Source organism: Gadus morhua, chromosome 18 (assembly GCF_902167405.1).
Source record: "Gadus morhua chromosome 18, gadMor3.0, whole genome shotgun sequence".
NCBI lineage: Eukaryota > Metazoa > Chordata > Actinopteri > Gadiformes > Gadidae > Gadus > Gadus morhua.
Window position 1 is genome coordinate 20,461,358 of NC_044065.1, and position 22,644 is coordinate 20,484,001.

The window sequence follows — 22,644 nt, forward strand, 5'->3', positions numbered from 1 at the left end:
GTTGTCTCTTCAGCGACGGACGCTCACCGAACAGCGCGCGCCTCGTCCTCGCAGTTCACCTGGCGGCCACAGGGCGGGCTGGTGGCGCTGCGGATCGGGAGAGCGATGCAATGCAACCTGTGGGATGTCGTCTGTGCGTAGGGGGGAATTCAAATGCAATAATTATTGATAAAAAATGAGAAATCATAAGAAATCACGGAAAGATAAATTCTTCTCCCTCTCCCTCTCCCTCTCCCTCTCTCTCTCTCTCTCTCTCTCTCTCTCTCTCTCTCTCTCTCTCTCTCTCTCTCTCTCTCTCGCGCGCTCTCACACACACGCTCGGGCGAATGCACGCACGCACAAACACTCGCAGAAATAAATACTAAGCCATAATTGTGAGCATTGTTGTATTATGAGTTCCCCTCCTAATTATTATTACTATGATGTTATAACAAGTACAAAGCATTTGGTTTGTACTGTGTGTATGAATATCAGTGCATTTAAAAAAAATGTGGGAGAGATGGTGTGTGTGTGTGTGTGTGTGTGTGTGTGTGTGTGTGTATGTGTGTGTGTGTGTGTGTGTGTGTGTGTGTGTGTGTGTGTGTGTGTGTGTGTGTGTGTGTGTGTGTGAGAGAGGGAGTATGAGGGCTCTGGAGACAGAAGACGTGAGAGAGATGTTGGGGGGGGAGCGAAGGTGAGACAGGGAGGGTCAACAGAGCATCATTGTCTGTGCCCCCCCCCCCCCCCAATTTGTCACAGTGTATTTTCCATTCGATTTTATATTTAAATTGCATGTCTATATTCAATTTTATCTTTTTATTTTAATAACCCAACAAATGCAATGTCTGGGAAAGCTTACCATTCAAATAACTGTTGCTGAATACGATTATTTGATTCGAAATTTTATTTCAAATTGCTGTCTTTTATTTGTTGTCCTTTCAATGTGATTCCTGCACCCTAAAAGGTTTGAAGGTGCAATAACAATAAAATGGCCCTGCCTAAATATTTCAGAAAGACATTAAACCAGTCAATTCAATTCAATAAAAAAAAGCTTTATTCGCATAAGGAACAAACATTTACATTGCCAAAGCAGGTGAACAATAAATGAGTCAAAGGATAAAACGTCAAATACAAAATATATACACACATCAGATATTAGAATAATAAATACTCAATGTATAAAAAGTAAAATGTTGGATATTATAACCATTCCAATATCTCCTGTCCTATAACCTGGTTATAGGAGAGCGCCACTTTGGCGGTAAAGACATATTAAAGCATTATCTGAGTAAACCACTATGTGGCGGTAAAGCACAGAGGCACGTCTCACATGACGTCATCTCTCTGTCTGGAGTCTGGACGCCTATTGGGTAAACTCTGACGAATCAGGAGCAAGCTCATGTAGCTAGTCCTTTCAAATTACCGAGTTTCCTCGTTTGACTTTTCGACATCAAAAATTGTGTGTGTTAGATCGCAAATCACCGTTTGTTCGAATAATGTGACTTAATCTCGGCTGGAAGACACAACGATAAACTCGACCACCTTTACGGAACTAGAAGGTCTGCTTTCTTCAACGGTAAGTTAGTGATTCAGACTCATTCACGTTAACAGACATTACTGTCAAAACGTGTCCCGGCATCAATCAATAACAACGTCGTTATATTCTACAGGATTTATAACTTTAAAACTAAGCCCTGATCCTTTAACAAAACACACTCATACCGTCAGAATCAGCAGCATTACGTACCGACATGACTCTCCAGTACTGACGTTCATAGACTAACCTGACCTAGCTGAACTACTAACTGGTTCACAGACTAACCTGATCTAGCTGAACTACTAACTGGTTCAGAAAATAACTTGACCTAACTGAACGATAATTTCACAAACTGACATAACTGAACTACTAACTGGTTCACAACATGACCAAACGATCCTAACTGGTTCACAACATGACCAACCGATCCTAACTGGTTCAGACTGACCTGAACTAACGGGTTCAGACTAACCTGACCTAACTAACATAATTGAACTACAAATTCACACACTGACCTAACTGAACTACTAAGGCCTAAAAAAAAATGTTTGTTTGGTTCCGGTTTCCGACCGACCCTGTCAATTTATGTGCGACCCAAATTATTTTATGAGTTTTATAAAAAAATAAAAATAAATAATAATAATATTTTTTTTATGTAATTACGTTTTGGTACAGCACCTCTATAATTACGTTTTGGTACAGTACCTCTTCATTCTGTACAAGGATGAGCGAATTTTCTTGTTTTTAAATGAAAACAACCTACCTATCATTCGCTGCCGCTGGAAAAAATAAAATAAAAAAATAAAATAAATTCCCTACCTACCCATGACCTCAACTGACAACCAACAGGAACCAAACTTTTTTTTTTTTTAGGCCTAACTGGTTCACAACATGACCAAACGATCCTAACTGGTTCACAACATGACCAACCGATCCTAAATGGTTCAGACTGACCTGAACTAACGGGTTCAGAGACTAACCTGACCTTACTGAACTACTAACTGGTTCACAGACTAACCTGACCTAGCTGAACTACTAACTGGTTCACAAAAATAACCTGACCTAGTAACTAACCTAACTGAACTACTATCTGGTTCACACAAATTCACAAACTGACCTAACTAAACTACTCACTGGTTCACAACATGATCATACGATCCTAACTGGTTCAGACTGACCTGACCTAACTGAACTAACTGGTTCATACTGAGCTTGACCAAACTGAACTACTAGCTGCTTCACAGACTGAGCCTGACCTAACTGGTTTACATACTGAGCCTGACCTAACTGGAATCAGTGAGGAAGAATGTGTTTGTGTTTGCAGAATGTAACATACCAGAAATACGATTCACAAAGTTGTACGGCCAAGTAAGCATTCAAGTACAATCAATATTTTTTTATGTAATGCTATAGAAATACAACGTAGAAAAATGAAAACATAGAATAGGATGTACAATACAAATGCTATAAATATAGTAAATGTTTTGAAAAGATGAAGTGTGTGTTTGCAAAACGGTTAAAGGGGTAGTTCGGAATTTAGGGCCTGATTCCCAAGTGAATGCGTTTTTAACACATTTCATTCAGTCCTTCTAGTTGCAGAGCTCGCTCGTGCTAGGTTAGCGCACCGCAACGGGCAATACCAGCCTGCTAATTAAACAGTCTTACCTACTCCACAGTACACCCGAGGTAAATCAATTATAACGCCTATAACGACTATAGATGTAAATGTCTGTGTTGATAGAATAATTTTAGAAATTAAACTAACCTTGCATCGCATGAATCATCGCATTTTGAGGGACTACTTTCTCAGCAGCAGCAGAATTTAACCTAGGTATCAGTCTGCTGCAGCCGTAGCCTACTACGAATATAACACTGCTGCTTAGACACAGTCCCTCAAAATGCAATCCAATAGAAGGTTGGTTTTATTTCTAACATTATTCTATCAACAGAGACATTTACATCGACCGTCTGGCGTTATAGTTAATTTGCCTCGGGCGTACTGTGGAGTGGGTAAGGCTGTTTTATTAGCAGTCTAGTATTGCCTGTTGCCGTGCGCTAGCCTAGCACGAGCAAACTCTGCAACTAGAAGGACTGAATGAAATGTGTTAAACTGACTCGATAAAGAACACCAAGGCTTACTTGGGAATCAGGCCCTATGTCCAAACTTCCGAGCTACCCCTTTAAGGGGATGGTTGGGATGTTTAGTATTATGTTCTGTCCTGGGTGAAACAATCATTTAAAACGTGTAATCCACAACAAAAACTTCTTGGCAATGTTTTGCGTAGCCTTCTGCCTTAAACTTGGCTAATCTGTCCTTTAGTAAGTAAATGGATTAACACACTATGTCACACAGTAGAATGTTCCTTGCCATGTTCATGACATTCATTTAGTTGATTCATTAAACCAATAATGTGTTAAGGTATGAGAGTAAACCTAACGTAGGAAACTAAAACTAAAGCCTCCTATCCAGGCTTTTTTCTCTGAACTTAATTCAAATGTATTTTGCATGCAGCAATAACGCATAGAAGACAAGGATTTGAAAAGAAGAGAAAAAATAACGTCCGTTTGTATGAAAGCCCTCTAACATGGCCAATCTGACGGCTACACTTGGAGCGCCTAGCTACGACCCAACGGAGAACGAGGACCGCGAGAACATCCCTCCTCCTGCCGACTCCGCCCCCAGGCCGTCGAGGGAGCCCAATCAGAACGTTCCTGATGAGCGTGTAGTCCCGCTTTACAGAGAAGTCGTGGACAAATGGCACAACACCATGAAGAACCTTGGCCAGAGTCCTCTCAGTTCGCCAGACATAGGGGACGAGGCGCTCCCTGAGCTCAGCATGCTGGACACCACGGCGGAGACCTCTCACCTGTCTCTCGCCAAAACGAGGAGTCCTGCTGCTGCTTCCCTCTCGTCCACGCCCAGATACTCCAGAGAGATGGACAAATGGCACAACACCATGGCGAACCACGGCCAGAGTCCTCTCGGGTCGCCAGACATAGGGGACGAGATGCTCCCTGAGCTCAGCATGCTGGACACCACGGCGGAGACCTCCCACTTGTCTCTCGCCAAAACGAGGAGTCCTGCTGCTGCTTCCCACTCGTCCACGCCCAGATACTCCAGAGAGATGGAATCCGGCCTTACGCCCGGTTTCAAAAGCTTTAACCTGCCGGGCAACAACTCCAGGAAGGGCCTGACACCCGGCCCGGCCAGGCATGGGCTGACGGCTATTCACAACATGCCGCACCTTAACCAGGAGTTGTTCACCACAGAGTATCACAAACTGAGGGAGAGCCTGGGTCGGCTTCCCGCCGGACCGGACAGCTTGGCTCCGGCCGGGTGGCCTTGCTTCTGGCTGCAGGACGAGACCCTCCCAGAGGTCAGCTTGATGGACTCCACCATGGAGTGTTCTAACCTCTCCACCAATGGGGCCGCTCCCTCCTTCGTGCCCCCGGTTCCTGAACGGCACCTTGCTGTGACGCCTAAAGTGGAGGAGGAGCCCAGCCCAGGCTCCATGTTGAGTCTGGTCACGGATAAGAGTTTAGTTCTCACTCCTCGCCTCCGAGCCTCCACAGGGCAGCAGAGCTTAGGAGAAAGTCGCTTAATGGACCACAGCAGTCTCCACACACTGGAGATGACGAAAGCTGAGGTTGTCCAGAACTCAGTGGAAAGCTCTTCCTGTCCCGAATCCGATGTCACCCGCGAATCCATCCTTCCCCATGGGGTAGTGGTTCTGGGAGCTGAGGTTGTCCAGAGCTCACTGGAAACATCCTCCATCCCCGAATCTGATGTAACCTGTGAATCCATCCTTCCCCATGGGGAAATGGCTCTGGGTTCTCCATCGCTGTGCTCCGCTTCTGCTTCCCAATTCCCTGACAGGACAACTCTGGTCCTAGCATTGGACCACCCGAGGCAGCCCGAGCTCAACACCACCCAGGTCCTCAACACCACCCAGGTCCTCAACACCACCCAGGTCCTCAACACCACCCAGGTCCTCAACACCACCCAGGTGCTCAGCGAGAATGCGGTGGAGGTGGCAAGCAATGACAGCAATGGGTCCGCCCCGCGCTCTGGGAACGACACCTACTTCAGTCCACCTAGTGACTCCTCGATGAACAGCAATGTCACTATGGAGGCCATCGACTCCTCAGGGGTCAAGTGCCACCTAAGTTTGCCGCTCAACAAGCAGCTGTCGGAACCCGTTTCCATTAGACCCAGTGCAGTGGTCTCACTGGGCGATGCCTGCTCAGGTGTCAAACTCGAGGACACCTTTAAGAGCATCTCTTCTCCAACCCCAGGTCCCCAAGGATGTAGTCAAGACAACCAGAGCGTCGGCCAAGACAACCAGAGCGTCGGCCAAGACAACCAGAGCGTCGGCCAAGACAACCTGAGCGTCGGCCAAGACAACCAGAGCGTCGGCCAAGACAACCAGAGCGTCGGCCAAGACAACCAGAGCGTCGGCCAAGACAACCAGAGCGTCGGCCAAGACAACCAGAGTGGTAGGCAAGACAACCAGAGCGTCTACCAAGACAACCTGAGCGGAAGTCACTTTGAAGCCCAACCCAGAGCGTTATCAACTGCCCCTCACAATGGGTCCAATAATAACCTGGTTGTGGCGCTGGACCTGCGGTCCGAGGTCAACACCACCCATGGGTCCAGCGGGGCAACGGCCGACAGGGCGAGCAGCACCATGACCTTCTCCTCACAGGACGCCTCCAGACCTCTGTCCCCAGCACCCAGCGCCACAAAGAGTGACGAGAATTCACTGAGATGCCAAACGCTGGCATGCACACTTGTTTATGAATGCAGTGCCGACCTCAACTTTGATGACACATTCGAGAGAGCTTCTCCTCCCAAGGCAGGTGCCCTGAACTGTCAAGCCAATCAGACAGCTGGATGTTTGATCACCTCCACGCCCATGTCGGACTGGAAAGTCTATGTGCCCACGAGCCAGACCTCACAGGTGCAGAAGAGGCGGTACTCTGACGGTCCATCTAAGCCCCTCCCACAGACAAGCAGCCCTGCCGCCAGTGCGGACCATGTGGCCGCCAGTGCGGACCATGTGGCCGCCAGTGCGGACCATGTGGCCGCCAGTGCGGACCATGTGGCCGCCCCGGATGTTCGCTCGCTCCTGCCAAACCTGGGTCCTGCCCGAGCCATACCCCGCAGTCTCCGGTACAATTCCGCCCCTGGTGGCACGGGGCGGCGCCTCAGCCCCCCCCCTACAGGGAGGAGAGTGTCAGCCATGGCTCCGCCCCTTAAACAGGTAGGCTCCTTTCCTCGACCTTCTGGATTCACTACCTAATCCAATGCCTTGCTCCTGCACACAATGGGGCCATAAGCGCCTAGGCAATAGTGGACAAGCTTGCCTTTGGCTAAAATTGCAGTCCCCCTGCTAAGACAATTAAATTAAACCAAATAAATTCAAAATTTCTCAAAGTTTCATGTATGACTACAAACGCTAAACACTATTAAAAAATATCTTTGTTATTCCCGGATTATTTTTCTTTTTTTAATGAAACCAGTGTGAAGATTAAGCTTAAATTCACATTCATACCCTCTACTCTTGCCCTCAACCAAATTCAGATCTTGTGCTTTAGATAAGTTTCTTTGAATAAAAGTGTTTGTGTAAATATCATTTGTTGCCCAGAGCAAACCAAAGAACAGCATACCAGACACCACCAGCACAACCAGTATACCCAGCACCACTGATACATCGAACACCACCAGCCTCTGCCGTGCACCACCAGGTGAGTGAGGTGATTGAGTGAGTTAGTGTCTCTCTCGGTCTATACATACGTGCTGATGTTATGTTGCTAACTACCCTTCCCACAGGCCTCAAACCGCCAAGGAGAGTCCTCCATAAACCGGCTGCAACGGGCATCCCAGCGACCAATCGGAGGACTCTACCAGGTCTCAGACCGCCTACTGCACGACTTGCCACTGCAGCCTTGTCCAATGATAAGCCTGGTCCATCCTCAGGTACCCTGCTCTGTGACCTTTAGCTTTCTCGTTCACACATCGGATTGGCCACCCAAGCCTAATCCTAGCACCCATTCATCTCTGACAGTGGATAGCATTTGAATCAAATCAAAATCACAAAATGTATGCTTGTGGTATTGTTTTTAACAACCCAATGCTCCCAATAATTATTTTATTGTACAAACGGGTAGGAAGGAGGATTCAACTCTGGGGAGCCCCAGTTTGAGGACCGATTATCCCATGCAAATCAATCCTTTCTCAGAGGATCCATATCGTCAATTATGCATTAAAGGTGCCATGGCATGAAAATCTCACTTTATGAGGTTTTCTAACATAATTATGAGTTCCCCTTAGCCTGCCTATGGTGCCCCAGTGGCTATAACTTGCGTTCGGTGTAAAACGAGCACTAGGTGTTCCGCTCGCCTTTGAAAAAACGGAGGCTGAAGCGCGCTGATTTGGAATGTGGCCCCATATGTCGTCATAAAGGATCTAAGCTCCTCCCCTTACTCTGCCTGGCCCGCCCAGAGAATTTGGCCACGCCAATGAGACACGACCATGCGCGCGCCACATGTGTGTGTTGTTGGTGTTATGGCGCATAACACGTCGGTTCTTTGACGTCTCTTGTATTTCCCGACGAGACTGTAGTTGGGGTTATCTCAGCCATGGTTGAGAAGGAATTGGCGCAAAGGAATTTTGGCTTTGACTCCCTGAAGTACATGAACTGCGACATGCCGCCGGTTGCCGCGAGGCACCACTGCCGCGAACCACCGTTTGTTATTCATAATATTGTCTGGAGGCGCACACAGCTTTTGGCCGTGATAATATGTATTATATGATATAGATATCTAATGTATTTCATGATATTATTTAGATATAGAGCTCCAGGACTGTAACGCAAGTGTTGTACACTGCCTTGTTATTTGGATAACCGTTCTGCTTTTGGTGTTATGGCGCATAACACGTCGGACTCTCATTTCTGGTATTTCTACAACGACACTCGTATTGGGGTTTATCTCAGCCATGGTTGAGAATGAATTGGGGGAAAGGAACTTTGGCTTTGACTCCCTCAAGAACATGAACCACGACATGAAGGAGAAAGGGATTGTTGGCGGCGAATGTCTCCTGCTTGAGCCCCGCTTCCCGCTGCCGAGGGACCACCGCCTCGGCGCTGCAGGAGGCGGAGGTGGAACATTTTGAATACCGTGTTAGTGGCCCACTAATACCTATATTAAAGCATCCATAAAATAGCATGTCATGGCACCTTTAAGGCACATTTGTTCTGACTAATTCTCCATAATGATGTGGTCTGGTGCCCCCCCGCGGCTGGTTTGGCCTCCTCCCGGTGTTCTCCTACAGCTTTGACATGACGTTGTCATGGAGATGGTGAAGTGTAGATGTTGTGTTTCTCCAGCAGACAGTCGCCGTGAGTCGCTGAGCCAGGCCAAGAGGAGCTTGCTGCCCGGGAGTGAAGCTCAGGGGCTGGCCAAGAGGAGGAGGACAGGTGGGTTGGGGGAGTTTAGAGCTCACCTGCCTTTCACCCAGTGGTCCCCTAGCCAATCAGCGCTATGTTTGAGCTGCTACTCATCACTATGTTTGAGCCGCTACTCATCACTTTGTTTGAGCTGCTATAAACCACTTAGTTTGAGCTACTACTCATTACTTAGTGTGAGCTAGTACTCATCCCTTAGTTTGAACTACTACTCATTACTTAGTTTCAGCTACTTCTCATCACTTTGAGCTACTACACACCACTTAGTTTCAGCTACTACTCATCACCTAGTGTCAGCTACTACTCATCACTTAGGTTGCCGTGACGTTTCCTTGGACATATCATTCATTAGGGGTCCTACGAAAAAACGTAGGAACCTATGTAGGAATATTATTATTTTCCTGACTTTTCGGATCGAAAGTTATAAAAATTGGCAGGCTTGTAGAACTTGTAAAATGTGTAAGGGAATCAAAAAATGGGCAACACATAGGTGGTGCTATAACAAGGCCTGGAAGTTCAGCCTTTGAAAAGGCTGCCATTACCACTAGCAAGGTACAATATGCATGAAACTCAGTATACATGCACCATTCGTCATGAAGAACAACTTTCAATCACAACCCATATGGTCAGACCATTTGGATATTGCGCATTGACCACAACTTGACCAAAGGCCAACTCTCCAACAGATTTGGGGCCGGAGGTGGTAAAAGCCGCAAACTCTGTGGGAGTGACTGTGTGGGACTATGGTGATGAATTCATAGTAATAAGGCCGAAGGCGGCAGAGGTATACATTTTTAAGTGAAATCGATGGATATCTCCGATGTTTAAAGTGGTGTAACATTGCGTCAAAAACACGTAGGCTCGGCTGTCAAATATGGCTACTAAGAGTTGATTCCATAGTATACCTTTGCCAAACTTCTGAAAAGAGACTGAAAAGAGACTGGGCAACGGTCTTCAATGGTCTACAGTTATTAACCCATACACAGTCCCATGGAACAAGGAGAAACCAGAGCCATACACAGTAATTCAACTAAAGAAATTACAACTTGATGCAGGCTGTTGGACTAGCAGGCTGTATGAGGTTTCCATCTCCACAGCTGAGCGTAACTGTGGGACTCTCGTTTCTTCATTTCTCATGGTACTGCACCAGTTACATTCCTCACACAATTATATGGTTAAAATAATAATCTGACAGTATTTACTTGCATGTTCTTCTAACCACCACTAAAGTACACATCTGCTTCCAGGTCATCTGTGCATACTGTTGCTCACAATGAAAGGCTCTTGTTCCTTGTCCACTGACCTTAAAACAAACAATGTCTGTACCGGTTGTGGTTGTGCTCTGCTTTCTGCCCTGTATATAATGATTCATGTCTGCCACTCAACTAAATCGTTAAGGCAGTCCTGATTCCGTCTCTTCATGAACTCTGCTCTTTTCTGATGTATTAACTGTGGCTTCATGTGGCCCCACACAGGCTAAATATGGCTCGGTTAGCGAACGCTACAGAATTCTCAATATAATATCAGTTGAAGCAGATGCACCTACTAGAATAAGCTGGGGTCCCAAAGGTTTCAGACACTACTGTTGGTTCATGTGTTGGTAACTGCCTTATTAGTTACCATTTAACCCCCATGATGTGTAGAGATGGTCCTGATACATACTGTTGTTTCAGTATGTACCCCCACAGGTGTTCCAGGACCTTCTACCACCATGGAGGCCTCCGTTCTGTCTCTGGAGCCCACCAGGGGGGCCTGTGGCCTGAGGGCTCCTCCCCCAAGAACCTGCAAGACCCCAGCACTGGGTAAGACCACCTGACATTGGACACGCCCACACGTTGCTCTGCTTGTCCGACGCTGTTCGCCCTCATTTACCCCTCAGTCCCATTGGCCACGCCCACAGGGTGGGGCTGTTCGCCCTCATTTACCCCTCAGTCCCATTGGCCACGCCCACAGGGTGGGGCTGTTCGCTCTCATTAACCCCTCAGTCCCAGAGGCCTTGTCCCGCATCAATGAAGGGCCTCTTACTTTATAGTCTGGTCTACTGGCTAGGGGGTTCGGTTTCCACCCCAGCTGTCCGCAATCGGCCTGTAGGTGTCATAGCAAGATGCCCCCTAAAGGCCGATTCATACTTCCGGATACGGACGAAATTCGTCAGTCCGTAACAAACGTTGTCTCCGGGACAACCCTTCATAGCTCCGTTGTTATGGATGTTACGCAATACATCCTCTAGCGGGCAGTGACTGTCCTGTCACAAATTACCGGTATCGACAATCGCAAACATTGCATCTGTAGAGGAGATGAATTTGCTTTGTGTCATCCGAAATCTGCAAAACAATTTGTAGGCCTACGCGGCGGAGGCATGTGACACCCCTCACCAACCCGCAGATTCCTCTCCTCAAAATGTTGCGCCATTTTAAAATGACCAGTTACAACTCATTGCCAAAGCAGCTGAACAATAAAATAAAAAGGTCATAAAAAGTAAAAAGTTTAAATTTCCATTTGACACAAATGGGGAACCATAGTGGATGATGCAGCAATAAGCGGATGTGTTTTAATCTTTCTGATGATCCTTCCAGCTGGGTGTTCAAACTGTGCCCTGCTGAACAAGGAGCTGGAGAAGAATCGTGCGGTGATAAGAGGACTGCAGAAAGTACTGGATGGCTTCGGTATGTTGCTGGCATGCTTCTGCGTCACTAATACTGCTTCTACCAGTCCCTCTATTCTGACTCCTCCTCTTCAGTCCCTCTGTTCTGACTCCTCCTCTTCAGTCCCTCTGTTCTGACTCCTCCTCTTCAGTCCCTCTGTTCTGACTCCTCCTCTTCAGTCCCTCTGTTCTGACTCCTCCTCTTCAGTCCCTCTGTTCTGACTCCTCCTCTTCAGTCCCTCTGTTCTGACTCCTCCTCTTCAGTCCCTGTGTTCTGACTCCTCCTCTTCAGTCCCTCTGTACTGACTCCTCCTCTTCAGTCCCTCTGTTCTGACTCCTCCTCTTCAGTCCCTCTGTACTGACTCCTCCTCTTCAGTCCCTCTGTTCTGACTCCTCCTCTTCAGTCCCTCTGTACTGACTCCTCCTCTTCAGTCCCTCTATACTGACTCCTCCTCTTCAGTCCCTGTGTACTGACTCCTCCTCTTCAGTCCCTCTGTACTGACTCCTCCTCTTCAGTCCCTCTGTACTGACTCCTCCTCTTCAGTCCCTCTGTACTGACTCCTCCTCTTCAGTCCCTCTGTACTGACTCCTGCTCTTCACTCCCTCTGTACTGACTCCTCCTCAGTCCCCTTGACACTGTCACCTTTTTCACTCTGATGAGTTTGCAGGTCTGTTTTTAAACAAATTCCTCTTTCTTGTGTTCTGCCTCAGTCACCCCAGCATCATAACCAGGACCCATTGGCAGAGACGACAGCGGCACAACATTGAAAATATGTAAATTAATACAAATAAATATGTGAAGGAAATAAAAATAACAACTAAAAGTTTTCTGAAATGTTTCCAGATTTGTTTATTGTACACTTGCTTTCATGTTTCCAAATCGGACCGATGGAGAAGGCTAATGAAGGTTCAATGATTCAATTCAAATAACTTTATTTTCCGTTAGGAATTTCAGATTTGGAGTAGCAGCAGGGTGTGTCCATACCCAACAGTACATACAATAAACAACACGCACCATCAGCCCCGCAGAAAATAAAAATCCTTGCCTAAGCGTAATGAATAAATAGTATTACCTCCATATTGGAGGAGAAATAATTTAACAAGATTCCAGTTATTAAAACAAGAGTACGCAGTTCAAAAAGATTCCAGGTGAATGTCGATGGTTCGACTTGAAAGTAAAAAGTTTAAAGTTCCACTTGACACAAATATGGAAACTTAGTTGATGCAGCAATAAGCAGATGATAAGAGGAATGCAGAAAGTACTGGATGGCTTAGGTATGCTGCTGCGTCACTAATTCTGCTTCCCTCTGTTCTGACTCCTTCAGTCCCTCTGTTCTGACTCCTTCAGTCCCTTTCTTCTGACTCCTTCAGTCCCTTTCTTCTGACTCCTTCAGTCCCTTCTGACTCCTTCAGTCCCTTTCTTCTGACTCCTTCAGTCCCTTTCTTCTGACTCCTTCAGACCCTTTCTTCTGACTCCTTCAGACCCTTTCTTCTGACTCCTTCAGTCCCTTTCTTCTGACTCCTTCAGTCCCTTTCTTCTGACTCCTTCAGACCCTTTCTTCTGACTCCTTCAGACCCTTTCTTCTGACTCCTTCAGACCCTTTCTTCTGACTCCTTCAGACCCTTTCTTCTGACTCCTTCAGACCCTTTCTGCTGACTCCTTCAATCCCTTCTGACTCCTTCAGTCCCTCTGTTCGGACTCCTTCAGTCCCTTCTGACTCCTTCAGTCCCTCTGTTCGGACTCCTTCAGTCCCTTCTGACTCCTTCAGTCCCTTTCTTCTGACTCCTTCAGTCCCTTTCTTCTGACTCCTTCAGTCCCTTTCTTCTGACTCCTTCAGACCCTTTCTTCTGACTCCTTCAGACCCTTTCTTCTGACTCCTTCAGTCCCTTTCTCCTGACTCCTTCAGTCCCTTTCTGCTGACTCCATCAGACCCTTTCTTCTGACTCCTTCAGTCCCTCTGCTCTGACTCCTTCGGTCCAACCGGTTGCCTTAAGCAGTTGATTTGGAGGTGAATCTAACATCACCTATTGAGCATCTAACACAGCTTACACACAGCTAACATCTTTTCTTTTGATGGGATTCCAACAGTGCACATTTACACTTTTATTGGTATTCCAACCTCTTTCTGGGCTGATCTAACCCATTGTGTCATGGGCTAACATCATGACGCATTGATACGAGGAAATGCGTTTTCTACTGCAGTTCTTCCCAAACCATAGCACCTGATAAGATAAGATAGCCTTTATTGTCATTATTCAGTCGACTATACAACGAAATTGGGATTATAGCCATTTAATTTCCAATGCAATTCAACCACACAGACTAAAATAAATTCTTGCAGAACACCGGTTTTAATGTATTATGATTTGCTTGCGTCCACTTAACCTGACCTCATAATCAAGGTTCTCTGCTAAATGTCGTTAACATGTTGGATAAATAGCTGCTGGATGGTGAATAGGCTATCCCATACATGTAGTTACATAAAATGTACCAACAAACTTTGATGGACGTGGTTGTGTTTCTGAAAATGGCATCCTGATAATGCTTCAAATTAATTCCTCTTTCTTGTGTTCTGCATCAGTCATCCCAGCATCCTAACCAGGACCCGTTGGCAGAGACGGCAGCACAACATTGATAATATGTAAATTAATAAAAATAACAAGAATATGTAAAAGAAATAAAAATAACTAATAGTTTTTTTGAAATGTTTCTAGATTTGTTTATTCTACAGTTGCTATGCACAGTACTGATTAAATAAAAACTGATAAATGAAATAACATTTTAATTGCAAGCTTCCATTGTATTTACTTGAGTACAGATTTCTTCCAGTTCCAGTTGTCCATTGGGTGCTGTGGCAACCCGACACGGTGAGCGAACCACCTCCTCCCACACAGGACGCCATTTAGCTGGCCAAAAAGGCATGTTTTATTCCAAACCTAACAAAGACTCTCGCTGAAAAATACAAAAGAACCAAAAAACCTGGGAGGATCCCGTCACCCACGACGACCGGTCCCCGTACAGGAGCCACATGGGCTGGGAGAGCCCTGAATGAGTGCAGAAGCAGGCTATTGAAGCCCTGCTTCCCCACCTGTTCCTCAGGTGCTCTGCGTCTCCTGCCGCTTTCTCCAATAGGGTCCGACTGCGTCCTCCTGCCAAGACACGCCCCGTGTACAAAGACACGCCCCTCGTGTGAAATACACGCCTATACAACGACTGACCAATCTCAGCGTGATGACGTAATACGTAGGATTGTGATTTCCTACTGAAATCGGGGAGTAATTTTCCAACGTAGCACAGAGAGGGGTAAAAAATAGCGAAATATTTTTCCTTGTACTGTCGAGTACGGTGTCACAATGACAATGGGATTTCCACTGAAGTTTCCCCCGTCCTTCCTTACTCTGATGTTGGAGGTATTTGTAAGCAACTTTATTGGAGCTCCAGCAGTTGTCTTGTTGAGCAACAACATCGTTAACTCTTCTGTTACGAAGCTGTTCCGTTTTTGTCAAAACCTACAAAACGTAGTTATCTTTGCCATACAGCTACACAGCCTGCCAAACCATAGGTACACAAAATGGGGTTTCAATATTTCAGTTAACTTCTGTAAGTCCAGATATTGCCTGGTGTTTGTAGGCTACGGGAGGGAGTCAATTTACTGTAACAGTGGAGTTAAAAAGTTAGTGTAATATTTTGCTCATGGGCGGTGTCATTTAAATTCTGGCTCTTAATATTCACAAAAATATTGATTGGAATTTACTCTGAAAATGTCAGGCTGACCAAAGAGTAATGAAGAGAAACCGAATTTGCATTTACTGATAACTGTGATGTCAAATGCATATACTTGGCTTTACAGAGGTACAAAGTAAAGTTACTTCTATTCCACTTGTATTGTTTACCGACAATACTTATGCATACGATAGGGAATTCTTAGTAAGGGAAACATGACTCAGGCCATAAGGGCAGGCTACAATTTTTTATTATAGAGAAAGGGAAGGTCATTACACAAAGCATTTAAAGTAAATAAAAAAGTAAACACAAAATATGTGCAATAACATTAAGGGATGAAATTATTATTAAAAATGGGAAACACAAGAGGCATTGGCAGGTATAAGTTAACACAAAAAAAAAATCTTTCTGCTATCTAACTGCTGTTGACCAGTTCGTTAAATCTCCGGAGTAGGTTCGACAAGAGAAGGGATCCGCAAATGTCAAATAGAATAGATTATGGCTCTGCACGAGGCTATGTGTGACGCCAGACGCCGTCGTGAATCAGACCAATCAGGGCCGACTAAATACACGCCCTCCTTACAAGACACGCCTCCTCAAAATACACGCCCCCGTCTTGCAGGACGCAGTCGGGAGTCCTTAATTGGCCCGGGCCGGGTTGCCACACTCCTTCACCCTTCGATGAAGCCCCGGGTGGCCTCTCGGAGGAGCGGTGGTCCTGCGCGCAGCGTGGCCGCTTCTGCTGCCGGCGTCGCCCGCTTCTGCTGCCGGCGTCGCCCGCTGCCCCATCTCTCGCGGCGGCGTCGAGGCCACGCCTCGTGCCCACTGCCTCCGTCCGTTGACTGATCCCCATTGAATGGGGACGGACGTGCAATGCATTGTGGATTCGTCCGTTCCGTTGGAGCCTTCGGCTCCGTCAAAAAGTTGAAAAATGTTCAACTTTTCGGCAGCGACGGATCCGTCATCCAATCAGATTGCGTATGCAAATGTAAGCACTGTGACGCGACTTGGGCTCTGACCCTACATGCCCACTACATGCGTCCGTCGACTGATGTGGGAAGGCGTGGCTGACTGATGGGGGAGTAGTCTTTGCAGATGCATCCGTCAGCCAATCAAATTGGTTCGCCGGGTTCTTCCCGCTTCTTCCTGCTTGTTGCGATGCAAGATGACCCGCTTTCCCGCTTTCTAGTATCGTCAGAGCCCGAGTCGCGTCACAGTGCTTAAATTTGCATACGCGATCTGATTGGATGACGGATCCGTCGCTGCCGAAAAAGTTGAACATTTTTCAACTTTTTGACTGAGCCATGACTGAGGCGACGGCTCCAACGGAACGGACGGATCCACAATGCATTGCGCGTCCTTCCCCATTGAAAGTCAATGGGGATCAGTCGACGGACGCATGTAGTGGGCACGGGGCATGACCCTACATGCCCACTACATGCGTCCGTTGACTGATGTGGGAAGGCGTGGCTGACTGATGGGGGAGTAGTCTTTGCAGAGGCATCCGTCAGCCAATCAAATCGCTTCGCCGGGTTCTTCCCGCTACTTCCTGCTTGTTGCGATGCAAGATGACCCGCTTTCCCGCTTTCCAGTATCGTCAGAGTCGCGTCACAGTGCTTAAATTTGCATACGTGATCTGATTGGATGACGGATCCGTCGCCACCGAAAAAGTTGAAAATTGTTCAACTTTTTGACTGAGCCATGACTGAGCCGACGGCTCCAACGGAACGGACAGATCCACAATGCATTGCGCGTCCGTCCCCATTGAAAGTCAATGGGGATCAGTCGACGGACGCATGTAGTGGGCACGGGGCATAACGATACTGGAAAGCGGGAAAGCGGGTCATCTTGCATCGCAACAAGCAGGAAGAAGCGGGAAGAACCCGGCGAAGCGATTTGATTGGCTGACGGATACCTCTGCAAAGACTACTCCCCCATCCGTCAGCCACGCCCTCCCACGTCCTTTGACTGAGGGTGCAGTGGGCATGACGCCTCGTGCCCACTGCACCGTCAGTCAACGGACGTGATTGGATGACGGATCCGTCGCTGCCGAAAAAGTTGAATTTTTTTCAACTTTTTGACGGAGCCAAAGGCTCCAACGGAACGGACGGATCCACAATGCATTGCGCGTCCGTCCCCATTCAAAGTCAATGGCGATCAGTCAATGGACGGAGGTAGTGGGCACGAGGCGTGACGCTACATGCCCACTGCACCGTCAGTCAACGGACGTGGGAAGGCGTGGCTGACTGATGGGGGAGTAGTCTTTGCAGAGGCATCCGTCAGCCAATCAAATCGCTTCGCCGGGTTCTTCCCGCTTCTTCCTGCTTGTTGCTAGGCAAGATTACCCGATTCCCGCTTTCCAGTATCGTCAGAGCCCGAGTCGCGTCACAGTGCTTAAATTTGCATACGTGATCTGATTGGATGACGGATCCGTCGCTGCCGAAAAAGTTGAAAATTGTTCAACTTCTTGACGGACCCGAAGGCTCCAACGGAACGGACGGATCCACAATGCATTGCGCGTCCGTCCCCATTCAAAGTCAATGGGGATCAGTCAACGGACGGAGGTAGTGGGCACGGGGCGTGAGGCGTTTGAATGGGGACGGACGCGCAATGCATTGTGGATCCGTGCGCTGAAGGCTTAGTCAAAAAGTTGAAAAATCTTCAACTTTTTCGACAGCGACGGATCCGTCATCCAATCAGAACACGTATGCAAATTTAAGCACTGTGACACTACTCGGGCTCGGACAATTCTGGAAACCTCCCCCATCTGTCAGCCACGCCTTCGGTGCAGTAGGCGGGAAACGGCGTCAGCATCCCAGTGGTGGAAACATTGCACTGTGGACCTCTGGGAGTGAGGTCTAAATCACAAAACTGAGGTTCATCCTTTCAAAGTAATGTACAGTCGGATTAAAAATACCAAATGTAACAGGATTTAATTGAAAGCTAGAGAGTCGACTTTTACATCGGTATGTGATTGCGGGTCGCCAGGAATGTTTCTGCGGGCCGCACATGGTTTACATGATGTGGGCGCATCTGTCTGCGTCACACAAATACCCGGTTGGCGGCCCTCAGTCCAATTCTGGGTTCCTAAATTGGCCCTCAGCTGTCAAAACTTTGAGAACCCCTGATGTAAACAAACCGGGCACTCACGAGGAAAGCTGGAGGTTGTATTGATGTTGAATGTTACATTTCCTTGATAAAAAAATTTTAAATTATTTTTCAATGTTACATTTTCTATGTTAAATCCCAAATAAATTACTGACATTACTACATTACTACTAATACTGACAAAAGCCGGAGACTCCATCATTAAATGTATTTGTTTTCGCTGTTATTCAGCTTCTTCTCCTGAAAAACACGACCGCATTGCATTGTGGTATACAGGAGTAACATGTAGGGAACATCGTATGTACACTCAAATTTTGGGTATTTTAAGTGCACTATATAATGCATGAAACAAACCACTGAGAATTTGAACACCACTACAAAATGGCGAGCACCCTAATGTCTCTAGTTCTCAGGAATTACCACATGCCCAGGTCCGTTCAAAGCCAACAACAATGTGTTATGCGTTGCATTGTATTTTGTTGTCCGTTATGCCAGTTCTAGGTGCATGCATTGGAATGTTCTTTTCAATCAGTGTGGGGGGCTTGCGCGTTGAAGGGGCCGGTGGCCGGATTCACAAACATTAAAACGTACAAAGATTCATAAGAGAAAATATAAGAAGTTCCTAAGAATCTTCTTAAATGCTATTTACCATTTTTTTCTTTAGAATTGGCGATTATCTTATGAACTTCTTTGTTTTCTGACTTAAGAAGTAATTGTTAACCTACTTTGAGAATAAAGATTGCCCGACTATAACGGTTGGATTACAGAAAATGGAGGACAACACCGGCGACTGTGCTATACATCTATATTTATAAGTATCTATATCTATCTAGATAGATTCAAGTCAATATTTTTATAAAAAACATATAACAAAGCATCATGGATCCAAAATAACAAGAATACAAGAATAGGATTTTTGTACATTATCATACTTTGATTGCAATATGTGTCCCGTCAACTGCGCTCAATACGTTAGGAGACCCTGCTATTTCCAGTGCATTCGTAACATCTCTGACCACTCAGCTAACGGAGGATTGGCTCACAACCAGGGTGCCCCCTACCACCATTTGAAAAGACCCAGAGGCAAAAAATCTCAGGGCGGTCATAATTTGTGTTGGAAGTGGTGACGATCGCCTTGTTTTCCTTTTCAGGTCTTCTGACAGCGTATCTGCTAAATAAATGATTGCAGGCCTAGGGAGCCTATACTTTCTAATTAACATGTGATCAGGGAGTATTTGCGGATCCATTCTGTCTCTCAATGACCTTGGTTTATTTTCCTCTCTAGCTGCCACCCAAAGCTTTAATCAAAAAAATAAAAGAGTAATATGTTTCCATTGATTTGGCCTACTGAAATAATAAAATAGTCTAAATAAATACAACTGCCTTCTTGATATACTTAAGAGTAATTTGAAGTATAATCAAAGATCCTTTATTACTATTACTTCTCAACACTCTCTGGTATTATCAATAGGCCTACTAGTTACTGACACAGAGTTTAGGCCCATTTTCAATTGTCAAAATAGGCTTTATTTTATATACAAAAACTAGTATGAAAAGCTTAAATTAACTGGCAGACGGCGCATTGTCATGTTGGTTGCTGCTTAGCCCAGAGGACAGGGGGGACTATGTTGCCCTAGTAGGGGCACTAAGGAGGCGTTTTGGACTGTGTGTTAAGCCTGTCTCGGCGAGCATACGCCCACATGCCGCCAGCCGTGCAGAGCGAACTCGCTCGGGATCAGTTTCTTCAGGCCCTTTCCCCTACAGAACTACGCACGCAGACCCAGCTAACCCACCCGCAGACTTTGCAAGAGTTCATGAAGTTGGCCATAGAGAGGGAGCTGGTGTGGCCTGGAGCAATTGACAGTCTTCCTGCTCCTCAGCCGATGGTGACATCGGCAAGGGAGAGGAGTGAGTACTCACAGAAGCCAGCCTGGGTGGACGAGCTCACTGAACTCGTCCACGCTGTCTCTATGCAGGCGGACCGCCGCTCCCCGTCTCGTCGAGGGCAGAGGGTCTGCTGGGGCTGCGCTGCTGGGGCTGCACTCTCTGACAAGAGAGTGCCCTAAAGCTGTGACAGCCCAGGGAAACGGGTCAGGGTCCGCGTAATTGGGGAAACGTGAGATCCTGCCCCCGTACCCCCGCCGTCATCGTCTGGAGGAGCCCACCATCACAGCCCCCCGCCAAACACCTCCTACATCCGGCCCCCACCGACAACAGCTCAGATGGACCAGTCCCACGTCCCCAGCCCCTTCACCCCCTTGCAAAGACCTACCAACCACCCTGTCTTCCCGATCCCTGTCCATTGACCCAGTCCTCCTTCCAGAACCCTTCCCCCTCCCTCCCATCCCCTCGTGTCAATGTTGCGGCCCCTGAAGACTACTCCCTTGCCACCCCAGCACCCCACTCCATGAGCCTGGGCCCCTTCCCCTGCCCTGCCCAGCTTCCCCAGACAGGTGAGGAGACTGTGCTGTCTACTGTGCGGGCAATTTGGCAGGGGCACTGTGATGGACTAGACCCCAAAACAGCAGGAGCAGCTGTGGCGACTACTGGTGGAGTTTAAGGACAGCTTTGCCTTGAATGAGAGCGATGTGGGTCAGACGCACCTGGTGCAGCATGAAATCGACACTGGGGAATGCGCCCGCGTCGCCTGCCCTTGGCCCGCCAGGAGGCTGTGGACCAGGCACTGTGGGAGATACAGCAGGCGGGACGCATAGAGCCCTCAGATAGTCCCTGGGCAGCAGCCGTGGTGATGGTAAGTGGAGATTCTGTGTCGACTACAGGCCACCTAACGCAGTAACAAGGAAGGACTACCCCGTCCCGTGCATTGATGAGGCCTTAGATGTCGTAGCCGGGTCGTCCTGGTTCTCCTCACTCAATCTCCGCTCTGGCTACCTCCAGTGCCATCTCGCCCCTGATGCCAGGCGTATGCTCTGCCGGACCAAGGGCAGAGACCATAGCGGACGCTTTAGTCGGGGGGATGATTAGCCGTTTCGGGGCAGCGGAGTACATCCACAGCGACCTGGGGAGAAATTTTGAATCCTGTGTCTTTGCGGCTTTATGTAGCAGGCTGGACATGCAGAAGACCCGTACTACTCCCCTACACCCACAGAGTGATGGCTTGGTGGAGCGATTTCATCGCTGTATGGAGCAGCAGCTGGTCATTGTCTCGGCTGAGCATCAGCGGGACTGGGACACTCATCTGCCTCTGGTGCTCATGGCGAACAGGTCAGCTGTCAAGGAGTCGACGTCCTGCACGCCTGCTCTGCTGATGTTGGGCAGGGAGCTTCGCAGCCCAGCTGACCTGGCGTTTGGCCGGCCCCCCGATTCTCCCCCTGTTCCTCCCGGCCCAGAGTATGCCAGGAGACTCCAGGACCGCCTGGAGACGGCTCACTCCTTCGCCAGGGGCACCTGCTGAGCTCAGGGGTGAGGCAGAAAAGGAACTATTATGTGCGTTCTCGTTGCAGCCCGCAAAGAAAGAATGGAAGATGCCCGAAGCTTGATAGCAAGTGGATCGGGCCATGCAGGGTGCTGGAGAGAATGGGGGAGGTGGTGTACAGGGCACAGCTACCACCTCGGGGAAGGAGCGTTGCCCTCCACAAAGAATGGCCCCTTATCGAGGCACCGCTACCCCACCTGCTCCAGTGAGCCCTGCAGCTCCCCGCACCAGTGCGAATGGGCCCCGGAGTTGCACACCTCAGTGTCCTGGCCCTAGGTCCCCAACTAACCCTATCCCTGTCTCCCCTCCCTGTTAATCAACACAGTCAGCAACTTGGCCCCCAGCCCCGCACTTCCCTTTCCCCCTGCCCTCCCCCGGGCCTGACACCCGTGGGCCCCTCTCTTCCCCAGGCGCTTCTCCCCAGCCCCCCGTGGCCCCAACACAGCCTCGTAGGGAGGGGAGAGCTCCGGGTCGCTTCCGGGACTTTGTTCGTTCCCTCGAGGACGAGGAACTTTGAAGGGGGGAGGCAATGTAGCGACCCTGGGACATTTAAATAGTTTGTGTTCTGTGTTGCATTGTATTTTGTTGTCAGTTATGCCAGTTCTAGGTGCATGCATTGGAATGTTCTACCTGTCAATCAGTGTGGGGGGCTTGCACGTTGATGGGACCGGGTTATGGGAGCGTTGCCCGGGTTAACTGTTACAGTGACCAGGTTTTTGCAGCCATAAAGTTCGTACAAGTAATTAT

General features: G+C 47.9%; 2 protein-coding genes across 15 annotated transcripts in view; one reads left to right on the plus strand and one right to left on the minus strand.

Moving 5' to 3' along the window:
- The window catches only part of mapta (microtubule-associated protein tau a), a 22,415-nt gene extending 22,201 nt beyond the window's left edge, over nucleotides 1-214 (minus strand). For all 12 annotated transcript variants that reach the window (XM_030339548.1, XM_030339543.1, XM_030339550.1 and 9 more), the window contains exon 1: nucleotides 1-214. This exon is cut by the window's left edge and continues 19 nt beyond it. The gene's annotated coding sequence lies outside the window, so the exon portion shown is untranslated.
- Nucleotides 215-1,358: 1,144 nt separating this feature from the next.
- LOC115531273 (mucin-5B) lies at nucleotides 1,359-14,379 on the plus strand. Of its 3 annotated transcripts, none has more exons than XM_030340425.1 (8): nucleotides 1,359-1,555; nucleotides 4,029-6,780; nucleotides 7,165-7,264; nucleotides 7,350-7,496; nucleotides 8,908-8,997; nucleotides 10,659-10,787; nucleotides 11,562-11,651; nucleotides 14,212-14,379. In XM_030340425.1, exons 2-8 carry the CDS (start codon nucleotides 4,102-4,104, stop codon nucleotides 14,226-14,228), a joined length of 3,252 nt encoding a protein of 1,083 aa, XP_030196285.1. In that variant the 5' UTR covers nucleotides 1,359-1,555; nucleotides 4,029-4,101; the 3' UTR covers nucleotides 14,229-14,379. The 3 variants fall into 3 exon arrangements, with proteins under 3 accessions (XP_030196285.1, XP_030196283.1, XP_030196286.1); XM_030340423.1 differs by lacking the exon at nucleotides 14,212-14,379 and adding an exon at nucleotides 12,341-12,458 and having other exon boundaries at nucleotides 1,360-1,555; XM_030340426.1 differs by lacking the exon at nucleotides 14,212-14,379 and adding an exon at nucleotides 12,341-12,458 and having other exon boundaries at nucleotides 1,360-1,555; nucleotides 8,911-8,997.
- The last annotated feature ends 8,265 nt before the right edge of the window (nucleotides 14,380-22,644 follow it).

Coding starts and splice junctions, on each gene's coding strand:
- LOC115531273 (XM_030340425.1), top strand. CDS start 4,102: ATGGCCAATCTGACGGCTACACTTGGAGCGCCTAGCTACGACCCAACG. Junction 8,998..10,658: donor GGCCAAGAGGAGGAGGACAG/GTGGGTTGGGGG, acceptor CTGTTGTTTCAG/TATGTACCCCCACAGGTGTT. Junction 10,788..11,561: donor CTGCAAGACCCCAGCACTGG/GTAAGACCACCT, acceptor TGATCCTTCCAG/CTGGGTGTTCAAACTGTGCC.